Genomic DNA, 14,872 nt, shown 5'->3' with positions numbered 1-14,872 from the left:
TCCTGCAGTTTGTTTTAAAGAAAAAGGTACACAAATGAGCTGTCTGTATTGTGTCCATTATGTCCTGCAGTTTGTTTTAAAGAAAAAGATACACAAATGAGCTGTCTGTATTGTGTCCATTATGTCCTGGAGTTTGTTTTAAAGAAAAAGATACACAAATGAGCTGTCTGTATTGTGTCCATTATGTCCTGGAGTTTGTTTTAAAGAAAAAGGTACACAAATGGGCTGTCTGTATTGTGTCCATTATGTCCTGCAGTTTGTTTTAAAGAAAAAGGTACACAAATGGGCTGTCTGTATTGTGTCCATTATGTCCTGCAGTTTGTTTTAAAGAAAAAGGTACACAAATGAGCTGTCTGTATTGTGTCCATTATGTCCTGGAGTTTATCGTTTCAGAACCTCAACTTTTGGTAACACGTTCCAGTAACAGTCCTTGTAATTATTGGTTTATTTTAATACATATTTCAATGAATGAAAGTACGTTATTTGACCAAAGGATAGTTTGTGTAAACTTCTTAAAATGATACATCACAGAGTACTACCAGATTTCCTGGTTATGTGAAACACTTTCAGTTTCTAATGTTTATTTTAAAGTTACCACTTTTCAAATCATCCGGGGTTGATACTAATATTCCCAGGACCATAACCTAACTTCTTAGGCAGATAAATTATGAGCTTTGATTCACGTTATTTAAAGAAATGAAAGATGCTTCAGGTATTAACATCATATTCTCCAACGATGCATAATGTTGAAAATGAAAAAAATGTTCCTTTCTCGTATATGACCGATGTAAGTTGATTAAACGTTATTACTGTCCTTTGAATGTACCATACATTTTACTAGTCCTATCAAACACCACGAATAGAGTACTTTCTCCTTTTATTGCCAAACAACCTTCAGTGTCCACATTTCATTTTATCCTGCTTGATTCATTGGTCCTGATGAGCACTGTGTCCACTTTACTATCCGAATAAGATATTTCAGTTGGTAACCCAAAAGAATTGATAAAGTGCTATCAAAATGGATAACATCTGTGAGATTATCAGTAAGGATGCTTCACTGTTCGGCAATATATGTCGAGATATACCCTTTAAAAGTCTTAGCTGTATACCTTAGATTTAGAATTGAAATTTCACTTAATTATTAACAAAAACTTATTTTCCTAATTAACATTCAAATTTTTTGAGTACCACATATCATGTTTTCATTATTCACTTCTCAAATAAAAGTTTTTTGTTTTGTTTTTCATTATTAGACCAAATCACCCTTTCCTAGGAAATATTTTTAGCGATGTAAATCCAAAAGTTTATTGCTTTCCCAAAGGGTACATGAATTCCCTAAAATGACATTAGGATTATGGTCGAAAATACTGCTAACAGTGAGGATACCTAACTGAATGAAACAATGCATTCTAATCATTATAAGTAAAAACATTATATTCAATTAGATATATTTATCACGTAGTTCTAATCTTTCATTCCTTTTCTTACTTTACCACGTTGTTAATTACACTTCATCACTAGTTTCATCGGTTTTGTATGCTGATTTAGGTTATTTTACTGATAAAGCACAAATTTGAGATAAATTTAGTCATTGTCTTCAGTCTTACAAAAGTGATTAAAGTTGCCATGGTTGGTATGGCTGTTCCTCTAATCTTCTCCATGAAAAACAAAGGTTTCTTTCAGATGATACATTAAAACAATAAGTAATTCAACTGGTAGGAAAGATAGACTATAATACATTACTTTCATTTAACTGCTTGTTCCAATTTTTTTTCTTTTTAAACTCAACTATTTAGTTACCTTTTATTTCGTTAGCAGATCACGGCGTATCATCACAAAGTGTTTCCACGTAGCTGTTCCACACGATGTATTGGGTTTCTTATATCAGTGGTCGACATGCTTTGTTCTATGAAATTTCTTTTTTGGAGGGAAGGCGTCTTGTCCACCCCAATAAGGGCAAGACAAGGGAACCATAGTTACCGTTTCTAGTATAGAGTTTGGGAATTGCTGTTTTCCATCTTAATAAACAAACATTAACGATACGAATGCTGTGTTTTTTTCTGTGTGAATGTAATAAATGATGGTCAGATTATTTCATACCAATCCATCATCAGTTGTGTATCAAATTCTCTTGACACCATTATGATCAATATCAGCTTTAACTTTACTGTCATTACGAGTTGAATTTGTTTTCAACTATTGTGATGGATTGTTCACAACGTCTGTATTTAACTTGCATCATTAACACCTGAATAATTAGCATCATTCCTTGTGAATGTTGGAAGTTTGTACGTAAACTGATTGATAATTTCATATTGGATGGCACTAACAAAATCCAATGGATATTCATATTTTACGTCATTCATACGATTGACGTGGTTAGAGTTTTTTGGATGTCTCTTGAATACACTTGAATAGCTGGTTTGCCTTCTTGGTGTCGCAGTAAACAAGTTTCAATACTGAATTTGAATTGCAAATCTGGTACAATCTGTAAAATAGTTAGTTACAAACTCAATGACGTGTGCATTCAAAGGGGACTTTCTGTCACATGTGTCACAGATCACAAGCAGTTTGCGGACGAAAGATAAACCACCCACAAAATCCAGAGTTCTTTTGTGAAGTAATATTTCTCATTTTCCACGTGCAACACAACTTTTGACATGTGACCATGAACATTAGTGTTGTTGAAATAACTGTTTCATTTCTTACCTTCTTACCTCGTGATCAGCCATGTTCTTCTGAATTGATAACTGAATGTCTAGGAGCAATGAGTGGAGTAAATGACCGTTTAAAGTCCCTATTGTTTCTAGTCGTCGTCATGTGACCGTTTAAAGTCCCTATTGTTTCTAGTCGTCGTCATGTGACATTTTAAAGTCCATGTTGCTGCTAATCGTCGTCATGTGACATTTTAAAGTCCATGTTGCTGCTAATCGTCGTCATGTGACATTTTAAAGTCCATGTTGCTGCTAGTCGTCATGTGCCTTTTTAAAGTCCATGTTGCTGCTAATCGTCGTCATGTGAAAATTTAAAGTCACTGTTTTTGCTAGTCGTCGTCATCTCTTATTCAGTTTTTCTGTTGCTAACATCTTCAACAAGAGATGGAGAACTCTAATTCTTCTTCTAATGTCCGCATCGTTTTGTTTTTTAATAGATACTACCTGTATCTTTGTGTTTTTAATAGATACTACCTGCATCTTTGTGTTTTTAATAGATACTACCTGCATGTTTGTGTTTTTAATAGATACTACCTGCATGTTTGTGTTTTTAATATATACTACCTGTATGTTTGTGTTTTTAATAGATACTACCTGCATGTTTGTGTTTTTAATAGATACTACCTGCATGTTTGTGTTTTTAATAGATACTACCTGCATGTTTGTGTTTTTAATAGATACTACCTGCATGTTTGTGTTTTTAATATATACTACCTGTATGTTTGTGTTTTTAATAGATACTACCTGCATGTTTGTGTTTTTAATATATACTACCTGCATGTTTGTGTTTTTAATAGATACTACCTGCATCTTTGTGTTTTTAATAGATACTACCTACATGTTTGTGTTTTTAATATATACTACCTGTATGTTTGTGTTTTAATAGATACTACCTGCATGTTTGTGTTTTTTAATAGATACTACCTGTATGTTTGTGTTTTTAACAGATACTACCTGTATCTTTGTGTTTTTAATAGATACTACCTGCATGTTTGTGTTTTTAATAGATACTACCTGCATGTTTGTGTTTTTAATAGATACTACCTGTATGTTTGTGTTTTTAATAGATACTACCTGCATGTTTGTGTTTTTAATATATACTACCTGCATGTTTGTGTTTTTAATAGATACTACCTGCGTGTTTTTATCATTCTCCTCACGTCCTCTAGTGACAAGTTTGTGCACTATTACAAGCATGACAAAAAAGGTATTATGTACTTTTGTGAATGTTTTCTGGATCGAATATATGATTTGATTTTTGTTTTAGTAGCCAAGAAACCACTTTCTGTACGAAAAAACAAAACATTCATTCTCCATACTCTATAGCAGATCCAGAGTAATTTAGGCTTAATCTCTGTCACGTAACTCACTTTTATCAGAGTAGTTCTTTCGTAACATCAGTGGTAATAAAAACAATCAGTAATGATAAATTATTTTAAGTAAGAAGATAAGTGATCCTGAAATGTTTCTAATTGAAGGACAGTAAATGAAAGGTGTTGGAAGAGTTAAACTCACCACTGACCACGTGCACCGTAACTTTTGTTGCCTCAGCGTTCGAAGGACCACATGTGTAGTTTCCAGAGTTCAATGCCTTGGCGTATTCAATATAGAGTGTGCTCATGGCAATGTTTTCCTTCTTCTCCAGTGTGATTGATCCCAGAGATGAGTCATAATTAATCATGCGGTCGTTGTGATACCAGAACACGAACATAGGAGGCGAGGGACTATGTCTGATAATGCACGTAAGATTGATATAACTTCCGCTGCTGACAAGCAAATCCTTTTCCCCCAGGATAGAAGCCACAGGCACTGACAAATAGAACTCGGAACATTAGGCTCTACTTTTGTACCAGTTAATAGATCTATGGTCAAATCCTTATGTCAATCAAGTACAATTCTACCCTAAGTAACCTTAAGTAATGTTTACATTTATTTCAATGTGTTGAGAAATAAAAACTAATTAAACGTCTATCCGAATCATTTATATATACATATATACAGTTTCTCAAACGATAAAATTTATGTTATTACTAATATGGGTTAATACTGCTGCAAAAACAGGCGAGACAAATTTCACTACATTAAAAGATATAGTCATGAAATATTTAATTTCTGTACAAATTAGTTGTAATTAACATATTTTAAATCATTAGAAACTGAAGTAACAATTATTAATTTATAGTTAAATAAGTAGAATATAAATAATTTTGTAGATAAAAAATATCGAGTTTTAAATAATATACTCATATTTTGTTAAATCTACAATAGAAAAAAAACGTTCCTGCTTCAGATCAAGTAGAATAGGCCTAACTGGTAAGATTTGATGTCCAGTAAAACACGATAACCTGTCTGAGTAATGAAGAAAGGTTAACATGAAAAACGTTAACACGGTTTCTAACACATTTCGGGTAAAAGTTTACTAAACTTGGGTACACAATGGTAGTGATGTAGAATTCATACTAATAAACCAACTAGAGTGATTTGTCTATTTCACAGGAACCAGTTTCTCACCGAACAAACGTTCCGATCATTGTTACACTGTTGAATTAGATTTTCTGAAGTCAGGCACTCTTATGCAAAATTAACATATTATTTCTCATCTAACTACGACATGTTATACAATTTATAACAAAAAGTTTACCAATGTGAACAACAAATAAGTCATAGAAAGAGCTTCACCATCAGACAAATAAAGTTCGAAGGAACAACTGAGGAAACTTCGTAATCGAGTGCTATTTTCAGTTAACCTACCGATAAAAGTAATAGTAAACTAAATGGACTTTATATGGTTGGTCTCTACTTTATATGGCTGGTCTCTTTTTAAAACAGTTTTACACTGTCTTGTTTAGACGCCCCTATAGCAAGCAACTTGATCCTTGTCAACTACAGAAATACTTTGTTTCCATGCTCATGTCACTAAACAGTTTTACTTTGTACAACCATAAAATCAGTTCTGTTTGTTAGATTGAACACAATAAAAACAGGTTAAAAATTCTTAGAAATATCTAGTACTGTTTACCATCCTGAAGGTGTCGGTTTTCACTTCTTGTTATAGAGGACGTATCACTGAGAGTTCAAATAATTTTCCCCTCAGGTACAAGAGGATTTATTCTTGTGCACTCTCTTGACTCAGATTTCTCATCCATTTTCAATATTCGATAACAAACCCATTACCATTTATTCTTATGTATCTGACAGGCTAAACAACCAGCCTATTGTGGGAAAGACTGAAAAGTTCAGCGCGAAAGTAGTGGCGTTCTGATAACACAAAAATGTTAGGCTTAGTATATTTTTAACATTAGATTCTTTCATTCTTATTTCACTCCCACCCCCAGAACAAGGATGTATAATGATATTTAAGTCACATCAGTATCATTCTTATTTCACCCCCAGTGAAATAATTATAATAATTTATTCATTTTCAATTACTTGAACATCTGAAAACCGAATCAAAAATAGCACGAGATATAATCATAAGAGCGACATCTGAATGTTAGATTAAATCTACCGAACTTGAAAAATGAAAGTTATTTTAACATCCAACATCAATCCAAAAATTTCTGGTTTTATGACTTGTATAAGGAGGTGACACTACTGACCATGAACTGTTAAGTAGACAAAATAGCTCATGAGAGGATGTGTGTTAATTTGGCATTCGTAGTGACCCTCATCGGCTAGCTCGACTAATTTAATTTTCAGAATCCAGTTATTACTACGTGGCAAATGGACGACCTCGAATCTTCCTTCTGCCGTATACGTGGTTTCCCCCACAGTGAGCACGTGGAAGTCACGCCTTCTAATCCACGAAACCTACAAAATAATGGGTAAACACTTTATTAACAACAGGATTCATAACTAAGCGTTAATACCAGTTATCTTCCATATCTGTTTATTAACAATAGAAAAGCGTAACATTTAAGTTTGTTATTAACTATAACATAAGAATCGTTGATGAAAATAACCTTTACATCCTTATTAACGATATGAAATACAATAAATACATTTGTCAATGCTTTATTAACTACTTGTATAAAGAGTGCGTTAGAAGTGAGGGTGAAACAAAGCCTACCAAACCTGAATCCCTCAATATGTATTTACAACTTTGTCGCCAGTGAAGAGAAATAAAACAAATGTTTATCATGGACGATATCTCTGCCTAAAGACTATAACATGCCACATGTTTGTCATTTTAGATAAGAGGTTAAAATATACGATGACCACGCTAGTTGATTCAGTAATATCAGAAAGACGTATAGTGTATTCAGCATCAGTTAGTTTTATTATTAACGTTAACGCCGCTGCTTCAAACACGGGTGTTAATGTCTTTATATGGGAATATAACATGATCAAACACAAAAACTATTTTATGCTGGGTAGAAAGCTAGAAGTATATTGAAGCGGTTATGAAGACAAAACCATCATGATCTCTTGCTTTATAGGCTTTCTGACTGGGCATGGCTTATAAGTTAGCGTGCCAGTTTGCGTATCCAAAGATCCGAGGTTCGAGCAGTCTTATTTTCAGAACCATGACATCTCATTCTACTATTTGGTTAAGAATAGCTTCATAAGCAGTAAGTGCTATTGACTATTTGGCTTTTCCTCAAGTAAGCAATTATAAATTAGGAGTGGATAGGCCTGAACTTCAGGTTTCTCTGAGCTAACCACATAATCTATGAGAAACAACGACGTCTTTCAATAACTAAAATGGTTTTGTTTAGTAATTCACTAGAAATGGAACATGTAAGCCATTTAAGGAAACATAGTATTAAACATTTAACTGCTGTTCTGTTTATGATTGATTTCATAATATGTAGTCGAATTTTTAATAGAAATGTATTTAATTAATATGCTGGATGTTTAACTTTCTTTAAAGATCTACGAACACATGGTTACATAAAAAAAGCATGACAACCCAGTTCTTTTTAATGTCTTGGAGCGGACTATCAACTCTGTACGTTCATTTATTTCTTATGTTTTCACAGTATATTTAGTTCTGTGTTAATTAATATATACACACACGCACACGCAAGTTCCACAGCAGACTTACAACACTGCAGTTCACAATTTGCATTCCTTTAATAGGTACTTCAGATAACCTAACATCTCTCTATTTTAAAAACAACCTCTCTCTCTCTCTATATATATATATATATTAGTAAAATTAAATAATTATCTTTAAATGAAGTTAAATGAATAAACAAAATCATGAGAAAGGTCTGTTAAAAAACAGCAAATCCCAACCTCTGATTAATTATATTATAACCATAAATTTTCAAGCCATAAACGAAACACATTAATATGAATTTTTTTTAATTATTATTCTGTTTTCAAATACGCTGTACATTTTAAAAAAGGGATCCTAGGTTACAAGCTAAAACATGGGTTTATAAAATATATCCTATGTTTGCTCTAAATGCGATAGAGGCTTGGGTGATGAAGATAGCTCTTTGTCACTCAGAACCCTGTGCTAGGGGAACTATTACATATCATTATTTTATGTACTACATTTGCCAATGACATCAGTTTTTTAACTTTACGTATTGACTTTGCCGTTGGAACTTGGCTGTAGGCTACATTCCATTTATACTCGGAATTTAAACTCTTACCTATATTGAGCGACTTCGGATCGTGACTCCGAGTCATCAAGTTTGTGTGGTCGCCATACTCCAAGTCAGAACTTGACCATGTAGGTCTTTCCTTTCTCAAAGAGTTGGCTTCCTTCACTGACCTGAGCATTCCAGGTTCACCTCCTTGTACCCAACACCCGCCAGTATGACGAACTATCCACTCGACAGCTAACCACGCAGGCGTTCCTGCGCCGTCTGCCGTCAAAAGCCGTCCGCCACCCTTCAGATCCCTGGATACGGTCTGTACTCTAGGGGTAGGCTTCCTAACTCATTCTCCTGTATCCTGCCTCCATCCCTTCAGCTTAGAGAACACATTAACTATTTTAACTAAACCCTTACTGTGAGAAGAGGATAGGGCATATCTCCAGCTTACCCTGCAACCCCAGTCAACACAAACTAAGTTATAGAAATTACTTACCCTACTTACCTTAGTTTTACTTTTTCCCTGTTACTATAGCATTCCTTTGTCTTTAGATTTCCTGTCGTGTGTTGATATCATGTTGAACACATTTGGGGCAGACGATACACAACTTTACATGTGTAGTCAAAGTCACTATTTTTACGGTCCATGAGCCATTTGTCCAAGCGCCTACACATGAGAAGTACACAAACACATTCACTAACCAGGTATGCACCTCCAGCGTTGGCTGGTCCGCCGAGGTTCCCTCCTCCGTCGTCCACTTGAAGTCAGCGAGTGATGTTTGCTTTGACATGGTGAATTTTAAAATTTCAGGTCTATGAATGAATCCGCCTTTCGTTTCAATGATTTTCTAATCTTCCGGGACCCATCTCTTATTGATTTCCTAATCTTCCGGGACCCATCTCTTATTGATTTCCTAATCTTTCGGGACCCATCTCTTATTCAGTTTCCAATCTTTCCGGACCCATCTCTTATTCGTTTTCCAATCTTCCCGGACCCATCTCTTATTCATTTTCCAATCTTCTTGGACCCATCTCTTATTCATTTTCTAATCTTCCCGGACCCATCTCTTATTCATTTTCTAATCTTCCGGGACCCATCTCTTACTGATTTTCTAATCTTCCTGGACCCATCTCTTATTGAATTCTTCTTTCATTAATCGATGTTTATCGATTTTTAACCTGATCCTTGTGTTTGCTCTAATTTTTCTCATCATCACCGGGACACTTTCCTTTACGTTTTCATAAACGGCTTTGCATCTTGGGGACCATATCTGGTATTTAAATTCACTCACCAAAAAGAAGGATAATTTCTGATTAGTGGAATATTAAAGAGTTTTGTAGCTTAACTTATCAAGCCCGTGTGAAAAATGTCGGATATCTTCCGCCAAAATACTTTTACGTGTGGACAGTCATAGATAGCATGTTTTGTTGTTTCTGTGCACTGGCAGTAAGGACATTTGTTTGATTTCATTACTTTCTCTCTGTTTAATGTTTTCTGTACTTACTATATTATGTACTATTTTATAATTTAGGTCTCTTCTTTTGTTTTCTATTTTCCTGTTGCTTGTTGTAGTCCATGCTGTCTTCCAGTTAATATGTGGATATTCATTCACTATTTTAGCTTGTATTTTATCTGTTAGATTTTCATATATCTTTTCTGTTGATATTTTATGTAGTTGAAGTGCTGGATTTTGGATTCTTACCTTTTCTGTTTCTGCTTCCATATTTTTCAGGTAGGCTGGTGGAGTTTCTGCTCGTAGTACTTTCATATTTTTCAGGTAGGCTGGTGGAGTTTCTGCTCGTAGTACTTTCATATTTTTCAGGTAGACTGGTAGAGTTTCTGCTCGTAGTACTTTCATATTTTTCAGGTAGACTGGTAGAGTTTCTGCTCGTAGTACTTTCATATTTTTCAGGTAGGCTGGTGGAGCTTCTGCTCGTAGTACTTTCATATTTTTCAGGTAGACTGGTGGAGTTTCTGCTCGTAGTACTTTCATATTTTTCAGGTAGGCTGGTGGAGTTTCTGCTCGTAGTACTTTCATATTTTTCAGGTAGGCTGGTGGAGTTTCTGCTCGTAGTACTTTCATATTTTTCAGGTAGACTGGTGGAGCTTCTGCTCGTAGTACTTTCATATTTTTCAGGTAGGCTGGTGGAGTTTCTGCTCGTAGTACTTTCATATTTTTCAGGTAGGCTGGTGGAGTTTCTGCTCGTAGTACTTTCATATTTTTCAGGTAGGATGGTGGAGTTTCTGCTCGTAGTACTTTCATATTTTTCAGGTAGGATGGTAGAGTTTCTGCTCGTAGTACTTTCATATTTTTCAGGTAGACTGGTGGAGTTTCTGCTCGTAGTACTTTCATATTTTTCAGATAGGCTGGTGGAGTTTCTGCTCGTAGTACTTTCATATTTTTCAGGTAGGCTGGTGGAGTTTCTGCTCGTAGTACTTTCATATTTTTCAGATAGGCTGGTGGAGTTTCTGCTCGTAGTACTTTCATATTTTTCAGGTAGGCTGGTGGAGTTTCTGCTCGTGGTACTTGAGGTTTGGTCTTATTTACGTAAAATTTGGCGTTGAAACCAACTTTGTAGTTATAGAAAGGAACACAGTTGTGTTCAGACTCCATAAGTTTACACGTGTTCTGAACAGTGACTGCTGTGAGGTAGTTGTCAACTTGGGTAGACCTAGGGCTCCTTCATTAGTCCGGATATTAACTATTTCACCTGGCAGGCGTTATCTTCTGGAGTTCCATATAAGACTGTAGATTATTCTATTTTTTTTTTTAATTTCCGTCTCAGTTGAAAACCTGGAGGTAGTTATCAACATGGCGCATTGCAACGCGGCCCCAAATAATGTCCCATGGCAGAGCAGGCTGGTGTTGCTCAATCCTGTATGTACATTCAGGTACCAGCAGGTGGTAGAGGGAATAGTCCGTCGGAATATCGGCTGACATGGCGCGACATCACCGTATTGCCGCAGCAACATCTATATACCAGGAAGGATGGTCAAAACACTTTGGTGTTTGCAATCTCAATGGAACACTAAAAAACCTGCGCTTTGTGCCAACCAAGAATCTAATGAGGTGGCAACCCGTATGACCCTCCAAGGTCAGACAGCGAAAGGTGGTAGACAGTAAGAGAGAAATATACTGGGCTCGGGCACATGATATGCCCAAAATTCCCCTGCGAGGCGGCACGGTCAAAGAAAGCCGAGATACAACCTCAGGTTTGCTACCCCACAGAAAGGTAAAGATATGACACTCCATAGCCCGTGCAGTGCAGCCATCCAGAGGAAGAACAGCCCTAAGGTACCAGAGCAGGGGGAATATCCTACTCCTCACTATCTCTGTCCTGCCAAACAAGTTAGCAGGGCAGTAGTGGTAATCATGCACTGCCGAACCGATACGCTGCACCATCTCCCACATGCAACATATGGGCGTGCGAGAAAATAAACCCCAATGCAAGTGACTGGGGAAGAGGTCCAGTCCAATCCAAACGGGTAGTTGGCAGATGATGCCCATTTGCACAACCCCGAGCCCAAGACATAGCATAATTGTGCTGGGCAGTGCGGGCCTAAGAGTAACGGTGGGCAATGGCCAGCGCCGAACCTAATGATGTTATGTTCGCAAGGAACAGATTCACATTGTCTGCATGAGAGACGTATTTGACACTCATAAACCCCGGCAACTGGAGGCCACGCACCGAGACCGAGTGATACAGATAAGAGAGCAGGCACTTGATCACCAATGCATAAAGCGAGGGGACCAACAGTCAACCCTGACGAACTCCCTGCAAGATGGGAAAGGACGATGTCAGATATCTGTTAATCAGGAGCCTGCTTGAAGCAGTCGTCTACAAGGTTTGCACATACTGGACAAAAACAGGAGGAAGGCCACACATCTCCAGAACGAACAACAAAAATTTGTGTTGAACTCGATCAAAAGCTTTGGTCTGGTCGAGGAACACAAAGATCGCAGGAATATCCCTGTCCGTGATGTAATGGAACAGGTCCTGGAGAAGCACCAGATTAGATGCTTCCGCCATGCACGCCACACGTCTGAGCTCAGTAGACTAAGGAAGGCATAACTGCTCCCAAATTGGGACACAGGACTTCAGAAATAATCTCTACATCCACATTCAGGAGAGATATAGGACGCCACGAGAAAAGATCTTCAGTCTGGCTGTGATCCTTACAGATAAGAGAAATAAGCTCATCCAGCATTCCCGGCAGCATAACCCCGTGGCAGCTGTTAAAGAGTCTGAAGAAATAGGATCCGACAACATGCCACACGTGGTGGTAGAAGTGGCATGGACTGAAAGGCCGACCAACATTCACCCAAACCGATGGGTTTCACTAGCGGTTCGTGAAAGGAAGGGTCGAGGGAAGCCAAAAACTGAGTAATGTCGTCCCACAACCCCTCGTCCACGGGTGAAGCCGAATATAAACGCCGGTAATAGCCAAGGCACGCTAGAACGTCAGATGACGATCGACCATTCTCCACCATCAGACTGGAGATGTGTCTGGTCTTGGTCATCCCCTGTGCTTTACACAGTGGAACTCGCCTAACATTTCTAGGATCAACAGGTTCCGTCACACTAGAGATGCTTGCCACATAGAATAGTTTGGAATAATCCAAATCTATTTCCCTGCAAAGGCTCTTACTGTCTGAGAGGACCCAGTGATCCATTGGCCTGCTATGAAACAAGACAGCTAAGATGTCCTGCTTGTCCCGCAAGGCCAGGTGGCGGGCTCGCGAATGCCACATGCCAGTTTGCCTCAACAAGGAGGCACAGATTTTCTTGAGACCCACCCACCAGGACCAGTCGACAAACTCGAAAGAACAATGTCCCTGGACAAAGGCAATCAACTCGTCCCCAACCTTATCCTCAGCAAGGAGAGAGACGCTGAGCCTCCACACACCAGGGCCCCGAAAAACGGGGACAAAATCCCAGAATGTGGTGAGAAGCGCCCGATGGTCAAACACGTGAAACGAGACATCCCCAACCTGGTGACCTGCAGCCCCGCTAAGACTCTGCCAAAGGCCAAGAGTTTCATAGAACCTGTCAAAGCGACAAGAAACGCCCTGACTGGTCCAAGTGGTCACAAAAGCAAACCCATGCAGCACACACCAGGCATCGGAAAATTCGAGTCTGATAATTATTAAACTATTCTATAATAAATACAGTAAAAATAAAATAAGAGAAATTCTACTAAAAATTACTTTTAGTTAAAAATAAGGTCATCTAAGAACCTAGTGCTACTTTATGCGGATGTACACTTTAAGCTGCATATAAAAGCACGACAGTCACAGTAAATTATGTCGTGTTAATTAGTACCTCTACAATATTGGGGACAGGAATGATAACTTCAAGATTAAAGTTTTATCTCACTTATCCCCAAATGTTAGTACTTTATTTTCATTTTTATTTATTTATTTATATTTTTATTTTTTTCCATCTTTTTATGTTTATCTTTTTCTTAATTTGGGAGAGCAGTCACCTTCCCACAACTGTCTGTAGGCAGTGAAGGGTGATATAGATATGAGATGTTGTGGGCTTGAGCACCCACATTTCGCTCTCCTAATTTCTAATTTTCTTATGTGACACTAGCGAATTAGAGGTTAAGACTGATAGACAGTGTATCCCCACCGCAATGTGGGTCCTATTTCCGGAGTCACCTCCGAAACCTAAGATACATTTTATAATCCCACGTTATAGCTTGTACCCTCGGATCCTTTTTAAAAATATGCAGCGTATTTTATTTCATGTTAATGTGTCTTTGCTTATGGCTTAAATCTATGGTTATAATATTCTCAATCATGACGAATCACAATGAGGTGTTTGTGATGAACCTTCCACTGATTTTTGAGCCATAATTCAACTTGGTGGGAGAATTATAGGTGGTTAATTAGCAATTGTTATCTGATATATTACGATCCAGAAGACATGTTTAACACCGATATACCACCGACCTCTCGACGGTGCAATACCGCCAAGGCCTCTTGTGGTCGGGGTATTAAGTCACAGACGATTAAGAAGAAAGATATTATTATAACAAGCTTCTTAAAGCAATTTAAAGAAAAAATAACACAACATATGTTTTCGTGTAATAATAATAATAAAGCACACACAAGTAGCAAAACGTTTAGGGTAAAAAGGTATTTAAACTAAACATCAAGCCAGTTCAAACAAACTTCCACAAAGTGAAGACCCATCTGAAGCCAGTTCGAAAAAAATCTTCATTAATAAATTAAAGCTTATAGTTACACACTAACTGTATAGTTATACACTCTAAAAAACATACTGCAACAAAAGTGTGCATATATCTCAGAACTAATGAAATTTCCTGTTATTTAATGTATTTATATTAGCTGACAAACGGAGTTACGACCTGTTAGTATTGAAGGATGTTCAGATTCTGATAGAGATGAAAAGTGGTCATGATCTAACATTGACCAGACATGGTCAAGCTGTGATACTTGTGAAGACTTCAGGCGTGGATAGTATATAATCACTGGTCAAGATTTGATTTCGTTAGAAACAAAACCATATTTTCTTTTTTTTTTAGATTTATCATACTTCATTGGAATTTGCTTATATTTTAATATGATTTTTATTTCA

The 14,872-nt window shown here is 37.1% G+C and overlaps 1 protein-coding gene across 1 annotated transcript in view; it reads right to left on the bottom strand.

Annotated features, from left to right (window-relative positions):
- The window catches only part of LOC143235291 (zwei Ig domain protein zig-8-like), a 50,654-nt gene that overhangs the window by 22,741 nt on the left and 13,041 nt on the right, over positions 1 to 14,872 (bottom strand). Inside the window, exons 3-4 of the mRNA XM_076473290.1 lie at positions 6,314 to 6,524; positions 4,230 to 4,523 (exon numbers count right to left, since the gene is read on the bottom strand). Coding sequence (XP_076329405.1) covers positions 4,230 to 4,523; positions 6,314 to 6,524 — 505 coding nt within the window. The remainder of the gene's footprint in view (positions 1 to 4,229; positions 4,524 to 6,313; positions 6,525 to 14,872) is intronic.

Source organism: Tachypleus tridentatus, chromosome 2 (assembly GCF_004210375.1).
Source record: "Tachypleus tridentatus isolate NWPU-2018 chromosome 2, ASM421037v1, whole genome shotgun sequence".
NCBI classification, from domain to species: domain Eukaryota; kingdom Metazoa; phylum Arthropoda; class Merostomata; order Xiphosura; family Limulidae; genus Tachypleus; species Tachypleus tridentatus.
Note: the sequence above shows the minus strand (reverse complement) of the source record. Positions and strands in the feature narration are given on the sequence as shown.